The 22,625-nt window shown below is 36.8% G+C and overlaps 1 protein-coding gene across 2 annotated transcripts in view; it reads left to right on the forward strand.

The window, feature by feature from the left end:
* The window catches only part of ARMH4 (armadillo like helical domain containing 4), a 116,866-nt gene that overhangs the window by 8,220 nt on the left and 86,021 nt on the right, over nucleotides 1-22,625 (forward strand). For both annotated transcript variants that reach the window (XM_074365466.1, XM_074365467.1), the window contains exons 2-4: nucleotides 434-1,826; nucleotides 7,189-7,443; nucleotides 9,326-9,538. In XM_074365466.1, coding sequence (XP_074221567.1) covers nucleotides 491-1,826; nucleotides 7,189-7,443; nucleotides 9,326-9,538 — 1,804 coding nt within the window. In that variant the 5' untranslated portion in view covers nucleotides 434-490. The remainder of the gene's footprint in view (nucleotides 1-433; nucleotides 1,827-7,188; nucleotides 7,444-9,325; nucleotides 9,539-22,625) is intronic.

The following is a 22,625-nucleotide window of genomic DNA, read 5'->3' on the forward strand; positions in this document are numbered from 1 at the left end:
CATTTTAAAACATACTTAAAAGGTTCTGTGAAAGTACTATAAGTAAATGTTAAGATTTACTTTCTATATCCTAGACATGTTGCTATTTCTTGTCATTTGACTATATGATTCATAGAATTTGAGGAGAATATTACAAATGTGACTTCAAGGGTAGTTTATTTCAAGTAGATATTTAAAAAACAATGAACCTAGTACTTGAACTATGTGTACCCTTTTCTAGAGAGCTTCAAGTTAAATCAGCTGCAAAATTTAGCAGGGAAAAATGAACTGGGTTAACCATGTCTCAAAGGTACAAAGAAATAGAACAGCCTTTCCTATGTACTGTCTCTGAGCATGAGGTCAAGGAGATTATTTTACTTACGGTTTAATTTTAAGGGGCTTATTTACAAAATATATTTATATGACAGTTTTGATATGCTTTATTTTTCTGCAGGACTCAATTACAGGAGTTGTCAACTCTGCCAATTTATGTGCACATTTCTCTTCCACTATGAGTGGACCAATTGCAGTGCACATTTGTCTGGCTTTCAATAGCCTTCTGCTTCTCAATGTTGCCACACAATGTCTGGCCTTCCCCAGGATGGAAAGGAGGCAGATAGCACCTGTTCATGCAGAAGAAAGGCATTCTGAGAGGATGAACACAGATGACCTAGAAAGTAACTCCATCACTTCAAAGTGCACTCCAGTCTCTGAAGATCCAATGACAGTATTAGCAGGGCCATCAACAACGTCTTTAAATGAAGAATTCCCTAGTAATAAAGAAACTCCTCCTCCAGGAGTTAGGCTCACGCAGCCTGATAGCTCTGCCATTTACACTGCTACTGAGCCAGTGGTCCCAGGAAGGGAAGAAATGTTTAGTTCCAGCCTGCCAGAGAGAATGTCTCCCGAAAGCCGGCTTTCCAAGGCCATGTTAACCAACCCTATCACCCCAACTGCCACTCTGAATATTGATGAGAACGAGGAACCCTTCCATAGTACCATCATTCAGCCCATTGTGGAGGGAACCACTGAAGCAACACGAGGTTTTCTGTACTATGTGGATGATCAGTTGTTTGCAACTGAAAGTCAGGAAGAAGTGAGTCTGGGACATTCACCTTTATCCCTTGTGAATACTAAAGAAACGCTAACCACCAATCCAAGGGCTGAGAAAGTTGAAACAGACCCAGAGCATAAGACAATTTCTTTTCCTGGTACTGAGCCCAAAGCAGGCACTGAACTTTCCCAGATGACAGTTGATAATACCCAGGCTACTGCCACCAAACACTGGCTCATGACCTCCGAGTCCACCCTGAGTGCTGAGCCAGAAACTGACAGCCTGCTGGGAGCCCCAGACGGCACAGTGAGTGTCAGCACAGCTGTTCCAGCTGCTTCCGTCGTAAGTGATGAGTGGGATGACACCAAATTAGAGAGCGTAAGCCAGATAAAGACCCCAAAGCTTGTAGATAATACAGAGGAGACTCAGGTGAGAATGGAAACGTCTCAGACAGCTGTAGTAACTGATGATGGCATGGAAGGCATGGAAGGGGGCAAAACTTTGACAGAGGCTGCGGGTGTGGCTCTGAGGCTGCCTGAAGGGGAAACACACATGGGGACAGCCCTGCTAATAACACATGGAGATGAGAGATCATCTGCCTTCACAGATCAAAGTTTCTTTACTCCCACAAGTCCAATGGAAGATGGGAAGGTCTCTGTCATAAATGTTCAAAATACTGCAGAATTCATGGAATCCACCCAGGAAAATAATGCCATGTTCTTCTTAAAGACCACTGTTTCCATCTCAGAATATGAGTCTGAGGCATATCGACCATTGGGAAATACATTTAAAGGTAAAAGAAGGAAAAAAAAAGCTTTGTTTAATTTGAAATGTTTCTATTTTTTAAAAATTGAGTTATAATTGACATAAAACATTTATTAGTTTTAGTTGTTTTATGTTTTTTAAGTGATAATTTAGAAATAAGTTATCTAGGTGTTAATGAAAAACAAAAGTAAATAAATAAAAATACGTTTTATATAAAAATTACATCCAAATATAATCCTTGCATATAGACCAGTGGTATTCAACTGGGAATAATTTGTGTCTCCTCCCATTATTTGGCAATGTTTGGAGACTTTTTTCCCAGTTTTATTGAAATGTAATTGACATATGGTACTGTGTAAGTTTAAGGTGTACAGCATAATGGTCTGACTTACAAACAGCATGAAGTGATTAACATGGTAAGTTTAGTGAACATCCATCATCTCATATAAATACAAAATTAAAGAAATAGAAAAATAGTTTTTTCCTTGTGAGGAAAACTCTTAGAATTTACTCACTTAACAACTTTCATATATAAGATACAGCAGTGTTAATTATATTCATCATGTTGAACATCCCTAGAACTTATTTATCTTATAACTAGAAGGTTGTACCTTTTGACCGCCTTCATTCAGTTTCCTCTCCCTCCACCCTTTGCCTCTAATAACCACAAATCTGATCTCTTTTTCTATGAGTTTGTTTGTTCGTTTGTTTTTGAAGTATAATTGACAGCACCATGTTAGTTCCTAGCTAGTTAGGTGCACAACATAGTGATTTGATACTTCTGTACATTTTGAAGTGATCACCATGATATGTTTAGTTACCATCTGTCACCATCCAAAGATGTTTCTTAATTATTGACTTATTCCCCACCTGTGACTCATTTATCTTGCAGCTGGAAATTTGTACCTTTTAATCTTCATCACCAATTTCTGGAGACATTTTTGTTCGTCACAACAGAGGGCGTCTAGTGGGTAGAGGCCAAAAGTGCTGCTAGGTACACACACAGCCCCCACAACAAAGATTTGTCTGAGCCAAGAGGTCAGTAGCACTGAGAAACCCTGATAGAGATGAATATTTTTCAAACATTATGTTATAAAAATGTGTAAATATACAGGAAAATGTAAAAAAAAAATTAGCTGTGTGTTTAAATGGTGAAATAAACAGTGTAGGATACTTATTTACACATTGTTGTAAAAAGTACTCACTCACATCCCTGATATTTCTTACCAAAAGGCTTTAGGTAAGTAAATATTTATCTCATAATATCAACCGTATGAGTTGTTTTCCCAAAAAGAAAATCGTCTAGAAATGAGGGGAAAAAAACCCAATATAGATAAATCTTCTCTGCTGGTTTGATTCTGCACTTTTTACTTTCTCTTGGCCTCTACGTCTGTGCATGTTACAAGCAGACGGTCCTTGCATTGGTTGTTGACGGATCGTGTTTTTCCTTTATTATGTGTAGTTGGTCAGATAGCAGCATGGGGAAGGGAAGACTTAGTGAAACATGCATCTGATCATTCCAACTTGTTTTGGAATATGTACAGCTGTTACTTCAGCTCAGTAGCCTCATTAATGGAAAATATCAAATTAGTAATATGTTTTATAAAGTGTCATCAAGATTAAATTAAAATGGTAAAGGATTGAATTTTACACATCCAATTCACTTTGGAAAGACCCCAAGACCTAGTGTACTGTAGGTTTTCATGGATGCTTCCAGAGAATGTTTTGTAAGTTGGTTTTTAAATTCCATTAAGAGAGTTGGGTCCATGTGACCAGGAGGATATTAGATATGACCAAACAAGAAGTTTACTTCAATTCTCCATAATGCTTTAAGATATTCCTGGAGCATTAAATCACGTAATTCCAGACTGTTCACTGCACAATTGAATCCATGAGTCTTATGTACTCCATTTGCATTAGCTTCTATTAATACAGCCTAAAAAGTAAAATGTATTTGGTAATTGTCTGATTATGTTTTTACGTATTGAATATGCTCCTTACTTAGTCATAATTGCCTCACTTAACTACAGTCTTTTTTTTTTAAAATTGAAATGTAGTCAATTTACAGTGTGTCAGTTTCTGGTGTACAGAATAATATTTCAATCATACATATACATACATATATTCATTTCATATTCTTTTTCATTATAGTTTACTATAAGATATTGAATCTAGTTCCCTGTGCTATACAGAAGAAGCTTGTTGTTTATTTATTTTATATATAGTTAGTTAGTATCTGCAAATCTCAAATTCCCAATTTATCCCTTTCCACCCCCTTTCCCCCTTGGTAACCATAAAATTGTTTACTATGCCTGTGAGTCTGTTTCTGTTTTGTAGATAAATAAGTTCATCAGTGTCTTCTTTTTTCTTTTTAAAAATTCTGCATGTGAGAGATATCATATGGCATTTTTCTTTCTCTTTCTGGCTTACTTCACTTTTAACTACAGTCTTTCGACAGGCAGCTTCTTTTTATTCCCAGCACATAGCACAATATATGGCACACAGTAGGTGCTCAATAAATACCTGTTCATCGGATGAGTCAATGAATATAGAGAACAACTCAGCCTGGAATTATCCGTTCTGACTGCCTTGTCCAAATTCATCAAAAAGCTTCTAAATGTTCTTGGTAAAGAGAGGAACAGTCAAATAATTCCTTTCAACTTTACTTCTTTAGTTGTTTTGTAGAGTTAAAAATAATATGAAAAATTGAGATTATTGACAGCAGTAGTGAGAGAATAGCCAAAAAGCTTTTCTACCCATTTTCTGGTGATTACAAGTATTTTTCAGAAGTAAACAACGCGAATGCCATTCATTTTAGGGCCCAGGGACTACATAGAACATTGTCTTCTTCAGGGAACACACTGATTTCTTGGTGTTTTTGGGTACTATGAACAGATGAGGATCCTGAGATTATAGTCAGTCCTCTGATTCAGCTGGTTCACTTGAAGATCAGATTTTAAACATAATCTATAATAATCATCAAATTTTTTCCTCTATAGGAATTAGGAAGAATGAGAGATGCAGAGAAACTTTGAATGCTATTTTTAAAATTCCCATTACTATTTCTAGTTCTCATTCTTTTTTCTCTAACAGCAGTCACTTATTCAAAGTACTGTGCCCTTTTGATATTTCTTGCAATTTCATGAAATTATGAACATAGAGTGAACATTTACTTTGGCGTATTTTTTCTCAAAAGTGTTCATTATGCTTCAAAAATGAGGGCCACATAAGGAGTGTATACTGCTTAAAATGATAAAACTATGTATTATCTTCTCAGCTATTCCTAGAATGCTATTGTTCATTGCATTATTTACTGGACTTGCTAATATGCTAAGTATCTAGAATTAGTATGTAAAAAAAATAGAGATAATGTAGTCTTCTAGAAATTAAGTTTTTGTACTGGCTCAGTATTTGAAATTTCCAGCATAGCTCCTCCCTAAGAAGGAGGCAGATACTGACCCTTATAAATAGTCTGTAACAACATATTTGAGGGGACTATAACGTTGTAAAGAGAGTGGGCCTGTGATAGATACGTCATACCCCACAGGCCTCTTTCATTCAGTTTTATGATCTCACTGCAAATGTAGACCTTCTACAGAGGTCACTCCAAGTTGTTCCTTGGGCAATGACAGGATTTCCTTTCTCATGGCTGAATAATATTGCTGTATGTGTGTATGTATCACATCTTGTTTATCCACACATCTGGCGATGGGCATCGTAAGCACAGCGGTTCAGAGCACTAACTATGTAACCTTAGTCAGATTCTTTACCTTTTCTATGCCTCAGTTGTTTGTGAAATGGGGTAATAACAGCTGATACTTACTGAATACTTACCAAACACTAGGCACGGACTAAGTATTTTTACATGTGTTATCTGATTTAATCTTTATTAAAACTCTTTTAGATAGATACTATTATTATTTCCATTTTACAGCTGAGGAAGCTCAAGGCCCAGAGATACTAAGTAATTCGTTCATGGTCACACAGCTAGTAGGTGACTGAGTCAGAATTGAGACCCAGGCGTATTGGCTCTAGAACCTGGATTTTTTTTTATTGGAGTAGAATCGGTTTACAATGTTGTATTAAGTTCTGGTGCACAGCATAGTGATTTAGTTATACATATATATATATCTTTTCATATTCTTTTTTATTATAGGCTATTACAAGATATTGAATATAGTTCCCTGTTCTATACAGTAGGACTCTGTTTGTCTGTTTTCTATACAGTAGTGTATATCTGTTAATCCCAAGCTCTTAATTTATCCTCTCCTGCTTTCCCCTTTAGTAACCATAAGTTTGTTTTCTATGTCTGTGAGTCTGTTTCTGTTTTGTAAATAAGTTCATTCATGTCCTTTTTTTAGATTTCACATATAAGTGATAGCATATGATAGTCTTCTTTCTCTTTCTGGCTTACTTCACTTAGTATGATGATCTCCAGGTCCATCCATATTGCTGCAAGTGGTACTATTTTATTATTTTTTATGGCTGAGCAATATTCATTGTGTGTATGTGTGTGTGTGTGTATGCATATATAAACATACACATACCACAACTTACGTGTGTGTGTATATATATGTATATATAGATCACAGATATATATATATATTACCTATATATTATAGTTATATATTACTACCTATGTATAATATATATATTATAGATATACCGTATATGTATATACCACAAGTGCTATATATATATATGCATATACATAGTGCAACTTCTTTATCCAGTCATCTGTTGATGGATATTTAGTTTGCTTCCATGTCTTGACTATCGTAAATAGTGTAGAGCCTGCATTCTTGACTGCTATGATACGTAAGCTTCCATGGAATGATATTAGTACCTCCTTGCCCTTTTTACATATGGGAAGATTAAATAAGATAATGCCCATCATGCATGTGGCAGTGTGTGTGTATGGCACGTAATAGAAACTCAGCACACATTGGTGATTTTAATTACTATTTCTTTAATTCAAAATGCCAACTTCCCTTTCCCATTCAGGAATGCAAATCAAAAATTAATATATACAAATGCTTTTGAGAAGTTTTGAAACTTAGTTCTGTATAATTTATTTCTTAATGAACTGATGATGTTGATATGCTTAAAAGGGAGCTCAGCTGTTGATCTTCCTGTTTTGTTTTAGATTTTATTTTATGTTTTTTAAAAATATTAACATCTTTATCTCTGTCTTTGATTCACCCCTCCTGATGACAGTGACACGGGGAACATTTATTTACTGGCAGTTTGTTTCTGAGCCATCCCTCTGCCTTCTTATTCCCTGAAACACCTGGCTCCTTTTTTTTTTTTTTTCAAGTATTAGTTATATAGTGACTTTTTCAGGTATAGGGATTTAATTTATTTTAAAATGTTGTTTCCCCCCTTTTAAGACATCATCACTCAAGAGATGACAACAGCTGTTCAAGAAGCAGATGCCACTTTATCTTCAGTGACACAAGAGCAGCAGGTTTCTACCCTTGAGGTTACCCAAGAGGATGTGGAGCCTGAGGAAGGACAGGAGGCCCCCTTGGCCACAGCTGATGTTCCTGGTGTGACTCAGCTGTTGGGGAGGTGGGAGCCTCTGGCCACAACAGTTTCAACTACAGCCGTCCCTCCGTCTTTCGAAATTACTCCTGCTATGGAAGGTCTGTAAGGCAGGGTATTGGACTCGGCGTTTTGGGGGGTGGACCTTTTCTGAGTTGATAAGGAATAGAATGAGTGGGACAGATGGCCCTGTCACCAGGGTCCACACACATACCTGGAGGGAAAGGTAGGTGAACTCTCATTTGGAGAGATGTGGTGCAGCCTAAAAGGACAGGGCGTTAGTTTACAAGTAAAATCTTTTGGCGGCTCATCTCTGAGGCCCGAGAAGGCCAGGCCTCCTGAGAACTCTCTCCTAAACTTGACAACTTAGGCTTCTAGGAGCCCGGGGTGAAACAGCGAGGACCTGGGTTTGAATCCCAGCTTTGGCCCTCACTGGTTTTGTGGCTTCAAGCAAGTTTCTTAATGTCTCTGAGCCTTGGTTTGTTCATCTCTGAATAATGCCTACCTGTCTTATAGTTTATTTTAAGGATTTGAAATAATGTACACAAAGTGGAGATGCTCTGATATTTTAAAGACAGCAAAGTTTTCAAACCTGGGTGATCATCAGAATCACCTGGGAATTATAAAAATTATTATTATTTAATAATTATTTTTGGACCTCACATCTCTGTTGCATCATTGGTCTAATTAAAGCCCACTTTTATTTATTAACTAAGTAATCTTTAACAATGTAATAAATACCTTCTAATTCTGCTATCCCTGCCCACCAGAGGAACACCCCTAGGGTCTTGTCAGTAAAGTACAGGTAACCCCATGACCCTTCCCACCTAAACCCCTTCCTCCTGTTTAACCATCAGCCTGAATCTTGTGTTCGCCATTTCCTGGACTGCCTTTTCTTTTAGTTTTATCATGTCTATTTTTACTTCTAATATTATACAATTAAACATTTTAGTTGTTTTTTACTTTATAAAAATATTGTGCTGTAGATACTCTTCTGAGGACTTTTTTTACTTAATATTCTATGGCTAATATTTACTTACTATGGTTCTTTCATTTTGACTGCTTATAATATTCCATTGTGAAATTATATCACAGTCTGTTCACTTAATCTTCATCCAGTCTCTCCTAGTGATTTGCATTTGGGTCATTTCCAGGTTTGGCTGTTGCGAACATGGCTGCCATGAATATTCTGTTACATACTCTCCAGTGCACATGTGTAGGACATTCTCTTAGGTATATACCTGGGAACTGAATTGCTGGCCATGGGGCATATGACTATTTGACTTTAGGAGACAGTGCCTAAGTGCTTTCTAGAATTGTTGCACCCATTTATACTGCCAACAGGAATGTGTATGAGAATTTCTGGATCCATAGCCTGGGAGCTGTTAAAAATAGTTTCTCAGGCTTCATCACCAAGGGGGTTCTGATTCAGTAAGTTGGGATATGTAGAAAGTATGACAATCAACAACTTAAAAAAATTACTTCAAGAGATTCTGATGACCAACCAAGCTTGTAAAATACTAGTATTCTAGGGTTTCTAGATTTGAGAATACCAGGGGCTAAATTTGGCTGCTTTGAAATTGAACATATTCCAGACACAGATTGAAGCTCTTACTCTTTGACTTGACTTAAAAAAAAGTCTTTGGCATATATTTAAATAAATTTTTGTTAAATTTTCTACCTTTGGTAATAGGTTATATAAAATCCTATGAAATCTGTAATATTGTCAATAGAATAAATGGGAGATTAAAATTTAAAAACAAAGTTCTGATTTGAGACAGTATGTTTTCCTGGAACATACAGTGTTTGCCTTGGGGAACTGGACTGATGCAGTGTGGGAAGGGGAGCTGGTCTCGGTGCCAAACTTACTGTATGTAAGTTAGTGGTTTCATCAGTCATTTCTTGCTTAAGAAGTAAAAGCACATGTAGACATTTCCCATAATGATCCTCTTTGGGTCAAGTTGTGTCTCTTGTGTTTGGCAGACCTAACGGACACAGTCACAGGGCCGAATGAGGAGCTGTTCACACCTCTTGTGGGTTCTCCAGTGACGCCCCCTGGAATAATGGAGGAGGCACCCAGCGCTTCTCCAGAACTTGCTGACCCCGAGGCGTCTTCCCAGAGAAGAACTCCTGCTCCGCCCATTAGCTATGTTAACACAGCCGCCTCGTATGGCCTGGACCAGCTCGAATCTGAAGGTATTCATGCTTTGAAGGGGATCTTTTCTGGGACGGATTGAGTGAGTCACTGAGTTGAAAAAAAAAACAAACCCAAAAATAGTTGTTTTTGAGAAAAGATCAAGGAGAAGTGTATTCAGTGTGCCATGTAGATCAGGGGTCAGTAGACCATGGCCCGGCCAAATCTGGCCTGCCATCTGTTTTTGTATGGCTTGCAAGCTAAATTTTTAAATGATTGAAAAAATAATCCAAAGAACAACAACATTTTGTGACATGGAAAAGTTACATAAAATCCAAATTTCAGCACTCCTAAATATAATGGTATTGGGACACAGCCACGCTGGTCCGTTTATGTCTTGTCTGTGGCTACTTGTGTGCCTGAGCCGCAGAGCTGAGTGGTTGCAACAGACTCCATGCCTACAGGGCCTAAAATATTCATAATATGGTCCTTTCCCGAAAAAGCTTGCTGCGCCCTGGTCTAGATCAGTACTTCTCAGTTACAGTTGAACATTAGCATCACCTTGGGGAGCTTTTAAAGGATCCTAATGCCTGAGTCCTCCTCTCAGTGATTCTGATTCAGTCGGCGTGGGATGGGATCTGGCGTCAACATTTATGAAGAGTAGCTTTAGATGATTTCAGAGTGCAGGCTGGATTGAGAAAACTGGGTGGAAATTTAATGTGGATTGTATTTTTGTAACGTTGCTGTGGTTGTTCGTACTGGGTCATTCTGCCTATTGAACATCTCTGGGTTAGATGTTCCAGTTTTCGGAGATAGGTGGTCTCCTTAACTATTACGACTGAGAAATTCATGCCAAGTTTTACTTTCCAAGACATTGTCTTAGAGTATGAGAAAGATGCTTGGAGCACAGCTGCACATCCACAAATGAGAAGACTGGAAATATGATGAAAGGTTGTTTAATTAAACTGCATTTTGGCAGGTGAACAGCTCTCGGCTGGAGGTGCAAAATATTTGAGATTTGTAGTGCAGTTTCTTAAACTAATATGAAGGACAGGTAAGCTTTCGGGCACTACATCAGCCATGTGTTTGATGCGGTAAAGACATAGGATGTGCTGGGATTTTATATGTTGTGTACTGTATAGCCAGCAAGGTGGTTCGGCCAGGTTTACAGCAGATTATTGCAGACTCTCAGGATAATACCAGTAGTTTTCTGATGGAGAAATGTGATATTTTAGGAATAGTGCGAATTCCGTAGAAGTCTGATTTAAGAAATGGATCAAAGCGAGCTCAGGGGGTAACAGCTCTTGCACTCCATGGTAAGATAAAAACTTGGAGTGTAGTCTCATATTAGCTGTCTGCTCTCCTGGATGCCATCTGGAAAAACCAGGTTTCCTCAAATTAACCTGAGTTAGAGATGACAGCTTTACCCGGGAGGGCTCATTTAATCAGAGAGAAAAAAAATTGTATTTGTGAATAATCCATACTTGTGAAACTGCAATAATTCTCTAAATTTAGCAGATGATGGCAGTTGTATTGAAATGTGTGAGAATTTTCTTAACTTGCCTAAGATGCCCTGGAGTCTTAGTGCTTTTCTTCTGCACCATTCAATTCCAGCTTCTTTTTGAGAATATATTTTGTCAGTTTTGATCTAAGTTATGTTCCTTGTCAAGGCTTACAAAAGACATTTTTGGTTTAAAAATATTCTTTCTGCTATGTTGTTGGGCTTAAGACAAGGTTTTGAATGAGCACACCTTTTCTCCTAAATACCAGGGAGTATTTATATTTAATTAACATATGTTAAGAATGTCACAATTAGTTTTATGCTGGTCCATCTCACCCTCTGAAAGCCAAAGTGACTACACTTATTTAAATTGATAAACCTACTAGATTCCTGGATGCTATTGGAAGCCTTCATTTTCAATGCATGCTTTTCCACCTTGTCTGGGAATATAAGTGCAGCTTGAGGCTTTGACTGGATGAAGCATTTTAATTCTTACATAGCATTATACCCAGAGGTAGATCATTTATTCTTAGCCAGAACAGGGTTGTGTAATGTCAGGTTATTTACATTTCAAGTTTGAATCTTTGTGATGTGTTGATAAATGACAAACAATTCTCCAGTTTAAGCTGTGTGTTTATTTGATTATATTATTAAACTCCCTATATGTCCCCCCCCTTCATATATTCTTTTAATGTCTTCCTTCCCCCTAGGGGACTGGAGCACTTCTCCAGAGAATGGGATATTTTTCTCAATGTGATATGGACAGGAGACCTGCCCTTGTTAGACACCTCACACCCAAGGACTAAGCTTTGTGGAAATTTTGGAATGTTTATCCTTTAAGGGATAGTTAATGGCCCAAATGAGCCTAAAAGTTGTATCTACTTGGTACCTTGTCTTGCTGTCTTCTCCTTTTCTAGGCCAGCCATAACAAAGTACAGTCAACTAGGTGACTTAAAACAACAGAAACTTGTTCGCTTGCAATTTTGGAGCCCAGAAGTCTGGAATCAAGGTGTAGGCAGGGCTGTGCTCCCTCCAAAGCCTCTAGAGAAGAATCATCCCTTGCCTCTTCTAGCTTTTTTCTGGTGCCTCAGGCATTCCTTGGCCTGCAGCAGCATCCCTGCCATGTCTGCCTCCATCGTCACATCTTCCCTGTGTGTGTCTCTGTGCCCACATTTCCCTCGTTTTATAAGGATATCAGCCGCTGGATTAGGGCTTACCCCAATAACTACATCTTAACTTGGTTACATCTGCCAGCACTCTATTACCAAATAAGGTCACATTCACAGGTACTGCGGGGTTAGGACTTTACCATGTTTTTTGGGGGGCGGAGGGCGCAGTTCAACACATAATAGGAGGTCTGCTTCTGGGGAGTTTCCTCTGTGGTTCTGAAGGCAGGCTTGCTCTGCCTCTGGCACACCCACTTGAGAGATGTGCAGTGGTAGAATGGGCGAAGTTTGGCATGCTTTACACTTCCAGGCATTGAGGAAAGCCGGCTTCTCTAAGTGCAGACCACCTTTTGCCTATTTCAGTAAGTCTTTTACCTTGTCAGCAAAAATGCAGTTTGATTTTTGAAAGGATAATGGTTTATCTGTCACCTTGCCTGATATACTTTACTTCTCTGTATTTTTTTTTTATGGAACAAATGCTTTCAGGATGATAAAAAATGCATTATATTTATCTTAGGCATAACTCTACTAGGGCTGTATTCAGCATCTTTGAAATATAAACATGACAGAATGTTCTAATTTTTAATTCAAAATTGAATAATGGCAAAGTACATATATTTGTATGTATACGTATATGTACATATGTATATAATGTGTATATATATATATATCTGTACATAAACTGATTTTTGGACATGATCTCTGTTTAGGTTGATACCCTTTTTTTGTTAAATATTAATGTCTTTCTCTGCTCCAGATGACAACTTAAAATTTCTGGTTGTTTATGAAAACATACTTGGAATTTTTTCATTTGGGTTAACTGTCTTTGAAATATTTTAATGCTGATATCAAAAGGACCAGGACTTTCAGTATTTCTTACTGAAAGAAATTATGCTTTCTGTATTTTAGAAATCCAACGGAAGATATCTATTTACTCTAAACAAATCAAACTTATTTTGGCCTTTCCTGTATTTCCATGGAAGATGAAAATTTTTCTGTGCTGTAAAATTGTAACAGTAATTCTGTAGTGTGGAAAGTTATTGCTTTAACAATTCAGTATTAAGAAAAAATCTACTGTGGGTCTACTTGTACCAGGTACTAGGTTTCTAAGAAAATGGGAGATGAGGACAAAAACAGGTTTCTCAGTTCTTGTAATTAAGGTTTTGGTAATCTTTCCTTACATCCCCAGCACTTCTTCCCTTAATGTTTGGAAGTCAGTACCTGAGCCTTCCAGCTCATGGGAAATGGGAAACCACTTGGTGCTCCCCATGGTGCTGATTGGATAGACTTGGGGACACAATGAATTTGCTTGAATTCTCCTAAGATGAGCCTGGGTTAGCTTATTGCTCTTCTGCAAGAGAAGAAAAAACACCATTGCCTTTGGTCTGGAGAACAGGAATTCTTGATCTGATTGGTCCTATTGTCTTTCTATAGTCATAATAGACTGAGTGTTGGGACTTTATTGTCCAGTGCCATTATTCCAGACAATTCCTATTTCTTCATCTGTTTCACAGGGTTTAATGGAACAAACTCATAGCAATTGACTTGCTGGATGATTACCTTTTAAAAAAATATGACATTTTATATGTAAGCATATAACATATTACCTTTTTTTTTAACATATAAAGAGATTTAATTTTTTTTAAGTATCCAACAGGAAAGTCATGTTTAACTTTTTTTAATGTCTTGATTTAAAAAAAGTAAGACTCAAATGTGTCATTTAGCTTCAGTGTTTTCTTTTCTGACAGTCTTTTCCTTGTTTTCTGAAGACCATTTTGGCTGTCCTTATATTTAGGTTTTAAAAGATTGTGTTTTTGACATCTCTTCTGAGCCAGGCAGCACACATAGGCCAGAAAGCTGTCATTACTCTGTCATTTGTTGTTGAATCTGTTTCAGTGACATCCATTTTTCTCTCTTGGTGTGTGTGTGTGTGTGTTTAATTTCATGGCTATTTTCCCACAGTCCTCTAAGGGCATTTCTAATACATATTTGCAGCACCTCTTAATTTCCTCTACTGAAGAGATAGTGGTGTTATCTCTCCTTTCTTATGTGGAATTCTTAGTTGTCTCTGATGTAAGATTCTCTCTGTGATAATGTGAGAATTTCAGGAGAAAGTCATACAATGAAGGTATGCCTTCATTCAGATGACTGAATGGTATTTTTTGGCAGTGTGGTGGCCTCAGAATTGGTACTGAAGTCAAGATGCTTTGTTTTCTTTCTTTTATTGGTCAATGAGAAGTGAATTGGAAAATGCATTCTTTCAGTACATTGTGGAGAAGCCTCAGAGATATCCTCAGAGATATTTTTCTTTGGTAGCTCCATTAAAGATTCTTAAGAGCGTGTGCAATTTTTATGAGAGAAATGTTTGCTCTTCACCTGCACTTTGATTCACAAAATCAATTTTTCTGGTCTTCCTGGTATGCACTCCTTTTCAGAATATATTTGCTGTTATTTTCTCAATTCTCATAAAACCTTTGACTCAGAAGGCAACTAGAGTGGATAAATGAGAAAGAGTGGTCAAAATCTCATCTCCAGGCCATATTTACAAAGCCAAGTTTATGTGCTTTACCCTTGGGAGCTGCTCTGTGGAGTATAATACTAAAGATCAAGTGGAGTGTGGTAAATTTGAATCGTCCATTGCTACTTGTGAGACTGTAGAATGAGGTTAAAGATGTTCACTTTGATTTTCACTCTAGTTGTGTTAAGAATGGACACAAGTTTTGGCTTTTGTTCTTGAAAATGCTTTCGATTTAATTTTGCCTCAGTAACAGCCACCGGTTATTTCAGTTATTGATTGCCTCTTATGGTAAGTCACTCTGTTGTCTTGTCCTGAAATCATCATACTTCCTCTGGCATTTGTGGTAGATCTGTGTTCTTAAGTACCTGTGTGCTCTATAGGTTAGTGCAGTAAATTACTCAGCACTCAGAATGATCATCACGTGTCTGCTGCCAGTGCTCACATAGCCAGCGGTATTTCAAAAATACTTAAAATCAATATTATGACGTATTACCATAAAGCTTTGCTTACAAATTGTACTGTGGAAGAAAGACAACTGACATTCACTCTGTTTTCTGAAGTGCTTTCTTAGCATAGGGAGTTCATTTATTAGTATAATCGCAGTCAAGTAAATATTGTTATAGAGTTGATTCTTCCAGCTTTTTTTTTTTTGCATCTTTGTTGCCCTGCACTAGAAAGTTACACTGCTTAAGTAAAGCTCACTCTTAGACAATCATGAAATTTTATACAATGGCTCATGATAACAAAAGGATTTAGCTTTGTACATATTCAGTGGGTTTGTTTATTCATTTGTGTATACATTTAACAAGTATTTGGTGATTCAGGTAATAAAAAGAAGAAATGGGAGGTGGGGAGGGTATAGTTCTGTGCATGCTTAGCGTGCACGAGGTCCTGGGTTCAATCCTCAGTACCTCCGTTAAAAAATAAATAAATAGATAAACTGAATTACCTCCCCTCACCCAAACAAACCAAGAAAAAGAATAAATGAGAGAAGATCTTGTCTTAATTTTAGTAGAAGAGTTATGAAAAATACATAAATAATGGAAACACAAGGTAGAAGTTGGGAAGGCATCACAAAACAGTTACAGGAAAAGGACTGAGAGTTAGGAGAGAGAGCTCAGCCTTAGCTTAGAGAAATAAGGAATTGATATTTATGCTTGGGAGCCTTATGTGTGTGTGTATGTGTTTGATGTGTTTATGTAGATTTGTATACAGATATATACTATTATTCTTTTGATATTTATAGAAAAATAAGTGGTGGGAAATCTACAAATGTGGAAGATATTCCAAAAGGTGGTGAATCTTCCTTTAGCTATCACACACACACACGCACACAATCACTTACTTTATAGACATGTGATCAAGCATGTTTCTATAAGTAGCTTATTGGTTAGATGAATTCTTTCTTTTTTATTCTTCCAGTTTTATTGAGATACAAGGGACATACAGCACTGTGTAAGTTTAATGTATATACAGCATAGTGATTTGACGTTTGTACACCATGAAATGGTTATCACAGTAAGTTTAGTGAAGACCCATCATCTTATGTAGATACAAAATAAAAGAAAAATAAAAAATTTTTTTCACTTGTGATGAGAATTCTTAGGAGTTACTCTCTTAACAACTTTAATATATAACATACAGCAGTGTTAATTATGTTAATTATGTTGTACATTAAATTCCTAGCACTTATTAATCTTATAACTGCAAGTTTGTATCTTTTGACTGCGTTTATCCAATTCCCCCTCCTCTTACCAACTGCTTCTGATAACCACCAATCTGATCTCTTTTTCTCTGAGTTTTTTTGTTGTTTGTTTTTGAAGTATAATTGACCTACAACACTGTGTTAGTTTCTGGTGCACAACATATTGATTTGACATTCCTATATACTTAAATATGATCACCATGATAAATCTAGTTACTGTATGTCACCATGCAGAGATGTTACACTATTATTATTAAAAATTTTGTTTTGAATTTTTTCATTGAAGTATGGTTGATTTACAATGTTGTGTCTGTTTCAGGTGTATAGCAAAGTGATTCAGTTATACATATATTCTTTTTCAGATTCTTTTCCATTATAGGTTATTACAAGATATTGAATATAGTTCCCTGTGCTAGGCAGTAGGTCCTTGTACATTATTACTGAGATGAACTGTTTCTTAAAAATAGTTTTTTGAATCAACTGCTTTTCAGTGTAGAAGAGGAACCAGGTGCTCAGCCTCAGGCTAACAAATCCCTGATTTGCACGAAACAGTACCCTGTCCCTCTTGAGTAGGTTGTTCAGAATCCTAGGCAAAAGGATTGGTTCTGAGTGTTTCATCTGGGCTCATACTCCAGGGTTGAGAATCCCTGTGAGGAGTGGTCCAAGCAGGGCTTTCCATGTGTGATGATTTCTGTGCAGCTGTTGAAGCAAACACGTAGCTTGTAACTGCATAATGGGCTGTGGAGATTTCAAAGGCATTTTAGAGGTTTGCAGAAAATTAAGGCATTTTTTAAAAGGCATGACTTTTCAATATAAGGCTAGACATAACAATCCTTTTACTGGTATAATCATCAGAATTTTATTGCATCAGAGTACCAGTAATTACAAACCTTAACAAAGTATAAAATAATGTAAGGATATTACCAGCTGCACTTCATCAAGCTGTCTTCATAACCATGACGTTGTTTTGGCATCGGACGACCTTTTATCATTTAAATGCATACATATCCCCAAAGGAAAAGATTAGAAGAAAAAATATAGTGCATCAATTTGAATGGCCTTACAAGATTTTAAAAATGTTCACACTTGGAAATATTAAATTTGTCTTGAAAGATTTACATAGATTCTGCCTACATTTACCAGTGCTTTTTCTTTCTCAGCCATTCAACCTCTTTCTACATTGTTTGATATCTCTGGGCAAAATATTCTATGTGAAATTCTATAAAAATAGTATAAAGAATCTCCAAGGTTTTATCATGAGAAGGAGATTCTCCACTGGCCAGAGGGCCCAATGCTGCTTCCCCTGGATTTTCTCAAGGTATCTGCTTCACGTGCTCTCTGAGAAGTCCTATTTCCTGTTAAAGCTCCAGCTCAAGCATAAATGAAAACCTTCTCACTTGTTTCAACTGAAATTAGTAGAAATCTTAGAAATGCTTGGCTCAAACCTGAGGGAACACAGAACAAATAAACCAAGAAAATAAGAAACATACAGTGAATTAGGCTTACAGGGTACAAATTTCTCTCTGATCTTACCTTAGCTAATGAGCTCCTAGGGCTCCCAGGCCTTTATTCATTCCAGCTCTGAGGTGGCTTTTAATATTCTGTACCCAAAACTATGGAACAGCTTTTCAGGCACCTTGCTAGGCTTTCTGGCTTCTCGGCTCTTGGCTTGCTGCTGTTGAGAGGATTACCCTCTTATTTTCTCCTCCCCATCCCTGCCCCCCCCCCCCCATGGAAGAGCCAAGACAAAAATGTAAATTTCCTCTAGGGCTCACCACCAAGTAGAGAGTCCCCCAACCCCACATACATATTGTCTGTCCTGCTTTCCAGGTTGAAGGAGACACCTTCAATCCCGAGGCAGCTGACAGCCAGACAACATCACGATGGATACCATGTACATCCCACCCTTCAGAGGAAATCCCATCTCTGTTAAAAGCGTGTCATGATTCATGTCTGGGCAATATCACATTGCTCTTACTATACAAGAGATACACCCGTATGATAATAGAGTCGTTTTGTCACTTTCTATAACACACGATCCTCAGCGCTTTGCTACTCCATAAACGGAGGGCTGTGAAGTTAAAGTTAAAAGAGGACAGGAAGGAGAAACAAACCATTCACCTCACAGTTATCCTCCTTTATGAAGCCTCCCAGACCACCCAGCCTGCACTGATGAGCAGTGTAGACTAGTGGGAAATAGCCCTGGTTCTGGTCTTAAATAGACATACCTGAGTTTAAGTCTTAGCTTCATCACTAATATGCATTGTGATCTTGACCAAACTAGTTAATTTCTTTAGACTTCAGTTTTTCCATCTGCGTAAAGCAGAGATGTTGATGTTCCTATCGCTTATTGTGAGAATAAAATGGGATCTTGTATGTAGTCAATACATGCATGACATGGAGTAAATACATAATAAATGTGAATATTTTATATCATTTATCAATTAAAATTATGTATCATGATCATGTACTACTATGCATTAATTGTTATAATGAAATATTCACATCCTCTGTATGCAGCCATGGGTCAGGGACCAGGGAGATAATGTAAGTGAGCAAAGAGGAAGGTGGTTAAGACAGTACAGAGTGGTGAGTGTGCATCAGTAGCGAGCACACTTCCTCTGATCCAAACAGAGTCTGTTCATGTTGTTGCCAGGAGGAGACTGTGAGCTCAGTGATGCCAGATCTCAGAGTTCTTCCAAGGTAGGCTGAACATTCTGGTTTTTATATGAAATATTCTGATTGTTTTTAAGTGTTGGGAATCAATTTAAGTGTTTACCTATCTTATTTTATTTTTATTAGTATGAATACCCAAAATGAATGTTTTCCCAGCCATTGACCATCAATTTGTGCTCTTAACTGAATTCTCCAAACCTCCTTAAGGGCAAGGTCAGAGCTTTCTGCCTTGTGTCCACAGTGGCTGTGGGTCCCAGGTGTTGGGTAAGTGCTGATCAGCAATGGAGTGCATGGTTTTAGGACTGTTTTCTTCTTTATTTGTTGTGCTTTCTACTTGACTTGCCCTACTTGTTGTTAATGTTTTAAATCCAGTGCTTGTTTTGGGTCTGAAGCTGAGCACTTTTTATGTGGACAAAGTGGTGGTTTCCAGTTACATTCTGCTAGAAATCTAGTGGGAATTTACTTAGATTTCTTGTATCCCATTGTGGGGGTGAACATTATTTCCTTCTTTTTGGAATCCAATCCGATACCTGCACTCAGTCAGGAAAGGGGAACTCAGCAAACTTAAATGATTCTTTAAACTCACTTTGAGAAGTCAGATTGGGAGAGAGGAAAGAAAGGAAAGGTGGGAAGAGAGACTTCTTTCTCTAGAAACGTTATTGGAGTTAATTTGTACAAAGATCTTTTCCCACTGTGGGCCATCCCTCTCCCCATGGTGACAAAAGCATGCAGATGGATTTTCCTTAAAAAGTTGATACCATACTCATTTGAAGTGAATATATAATATAAATTAAGAAAAATTATATTGGAGTCCCATAAAGGCATTACTACTTATTTTGAAGAGGAAGATAATGAATTAAAGTTCTGTTCAATTGATTTCTGTTCAGTCAACATATGTTGAGGGCTTATTTTGTGCAAGGCACAAGACTTGATTCTTGGGGGTGGGGTGCAAAGAGAAATAAGACAGAATCTCCGGTTTCAAGAAGGTAAATACATACAAGTATAGTAAAACAAACACATTTCCACTAATTAATATGTAAACCTCGTTTTGAATTAGTTTAGTCATGTTTTAGAGTTTGAAGGGGAAATCTACTTTCATAGATATTTTTACAAAATTGATAATCAGCCTAACCAGCCCATGATTTATCTTTTGAGTGTATATAGATTCTTATACACAAGTTTTGTATAGGTTTGCTTAAAGCAGATATTCCATTAAGACTACTAAATTACTGCAGAGAGGGGTTTTATTCCGGATGGCTCAGAATTTATAGATATAGTAATAATAAAGCTTTTATGTTTCTCTTTATAGCACCCTTGAGATATAGAACAATATTGCTGTAGTCTCATTTTCCAAAGGGAAATATGTAAAAAGCTGTCATCTGAATCCAAAGTGAGTTGTTTAATGAACAGGAGCTAGACTTTAGAACTTATAATTATTGCTCTAGGGCTCTGTCTATTAAGATAACTCAATTTAATTTGGGACAGGATTTATGGAAGATAATGGAGAACACCAATTATATGGGGGTCAAGGCTGAGAAGGGATTATGTAATGACCAGTAAATGTGAGGTTGGTTATGCAGACTGATCTTTGTAGCTTGCTAACCAGATATAGGGGATGACATTATAAGAGCAGAATCCTCTAATTTAAAGAAAGTAACTTTAAATTAAATAAGAAAATATTTAAATATCTCTCTGAAATGTGGGTTGAATCCAGAATATTTTTCAAGTGGTGTTTGAAGTGTGCAGATTTATCTTGTCTCAAGCTTTTTTATTTTCTCACGTATATACCTTTTAAATATTGTTAAGGTTAGAATGGAAGGACTTTCTAATGATTATATTTACTATTTTAGAGGTAATGGGAAATCTGAGCTTTAGCAAAATGTCTTCAAGACATTTGTACAGATTAATATATGAGGTTTTAAAAATTCACTGTGAGATTTAAAACAGAGAGAATTGAAGAAATTAACAGAAACATTTATGGCAGAATGTTTAATAAACAATAACATTTGAGACTTTATCTAATTTAAAAATGCAGATGCTCTTATGAGTGTTTGAAATTGGGAATTTGAAAATGGAATTTTGAAAAGCCAGTAAAAGCTCTTACTCAACCTGTTGGACCTGCTTCAGATGCAGGTGATGTGCATAATTTTGGAAAGCACGTTGTTTGGATTTCACCTTCTGATGAAGAGTCTGACAGACTCAACCATAGCACAATGACTAGATCTTGGGTAAAATATATACTTTAATGCAGTCAGAAAAAATCTCCAAGGATTGTACTTTTTAGCTCGATCCATCCCAAAGTGAGCTGAAACCCAACAAGTGAGCTGTAAGGAGTAAGCAAATTGGAAAGGTAGAGATCCTCTAGGACAACAGCAACATTAGCAGTCTACGTTTGGACTTGGGTCAAGAAGAGGGACCAGGATTCAAATTCCCACATTAAGCCTGTGTCTTTAAAAGGGGAATAAAGTAGTTCCAGGTTTATATCACAATCTGACTCTCTACAGAAGCAGATGTTAATCCTTTCTGGAAAAGAGCATGTCCAGTTGAGATGCATGGGTTTCCCACAGATGAAAATCAAGCAAATATGATCTCATAATAAAAAATCAATCAAGGAAACGAACAGCTATGACTGAGAGTTAGCAAAAAAGGCAAGCAATTGGTTGGTCTACTTCTGATCCGGGACCTTAGATACCAAAATGATTGGAATAGAGTATAAAATAATGATGTATAGAAAGTTTAAAGAAAGAAAAGATGAAATCACAAAAATGAGCAAGTAATAAGAAGCTAACAGAAATGACCCAGATGATTTTTTTTTTAAAGAACCAAATAAAGCATTTAGAAATAAAAATAGAATTGTTGGAGGAAAACCCTCAATAATTAATTGGTTAAATATTTGATAAGATAGAGTTGGTGAACAAAAGATCCATTTGAAGACATTATAGAGAGTATAGCACCAAGAGACAACATGAAGGAAAAGCATAGAAAAAGTGGGACAAATAAAGGAACGAATTCAAACATATCAACAATGACAATAAATACAGGGGAGCTAAATATAGTGTTAGCTATGGGTTTTGTGTAGATGTCCTTTATCAGGTTGAGGAAGTTTCCTCCTTTTCTTAGTTTGCTGAAACTTTTTTTGTTTTTGTTTTTTTGATTATTAATGGATATTGCATTTTATCAAATGCTTTTTCTGACTCTATGTTTCTGTACCTATTGAGGTGATGATACGGTTTTCTGTTAGTATAGTGAATTACACTGGTTGATTTTTGAATGCTAAGACAAGCTCACCTGTATTGTCCTTTTTTCGTATTGGTTTCAATTTGCTAAACTTTTCAAACAAAATAAATTTAAGACAAAATGCATTAATGGACACATAAAAAATACTAAACCCAACTATTAGAGGACACTATTATCTTAAAGCACATGTGAAATATTTACAAAAGCTGGCCATGTACTACCCCATAAGGCAATCTTGACAAATTTCAAAGAATCGATACCATGCAGGCCAATTTCCTGATGTCTGTTTAATTTATTTAGACATTCAAAATAAACAGATAAGTTGTCCCATACTTTTGAAAATTAA

The sequence above is a fragment of the Camelus bactrianus genome, chromosome 6 (genome assembly GCF_048773025.1).
Source record: "Camelus bactrianus isolate YW-2024 breed Bactrian camel chromosome 6, ASM4877302v1, whole genome shotgun sequence".
Classification (NCBI taxonomy): Eukaryota; Metazoa; Chordata; class Mammalia; order Artiodactyla; family Camelidae; genus Camelus; species Camelus bactrianus.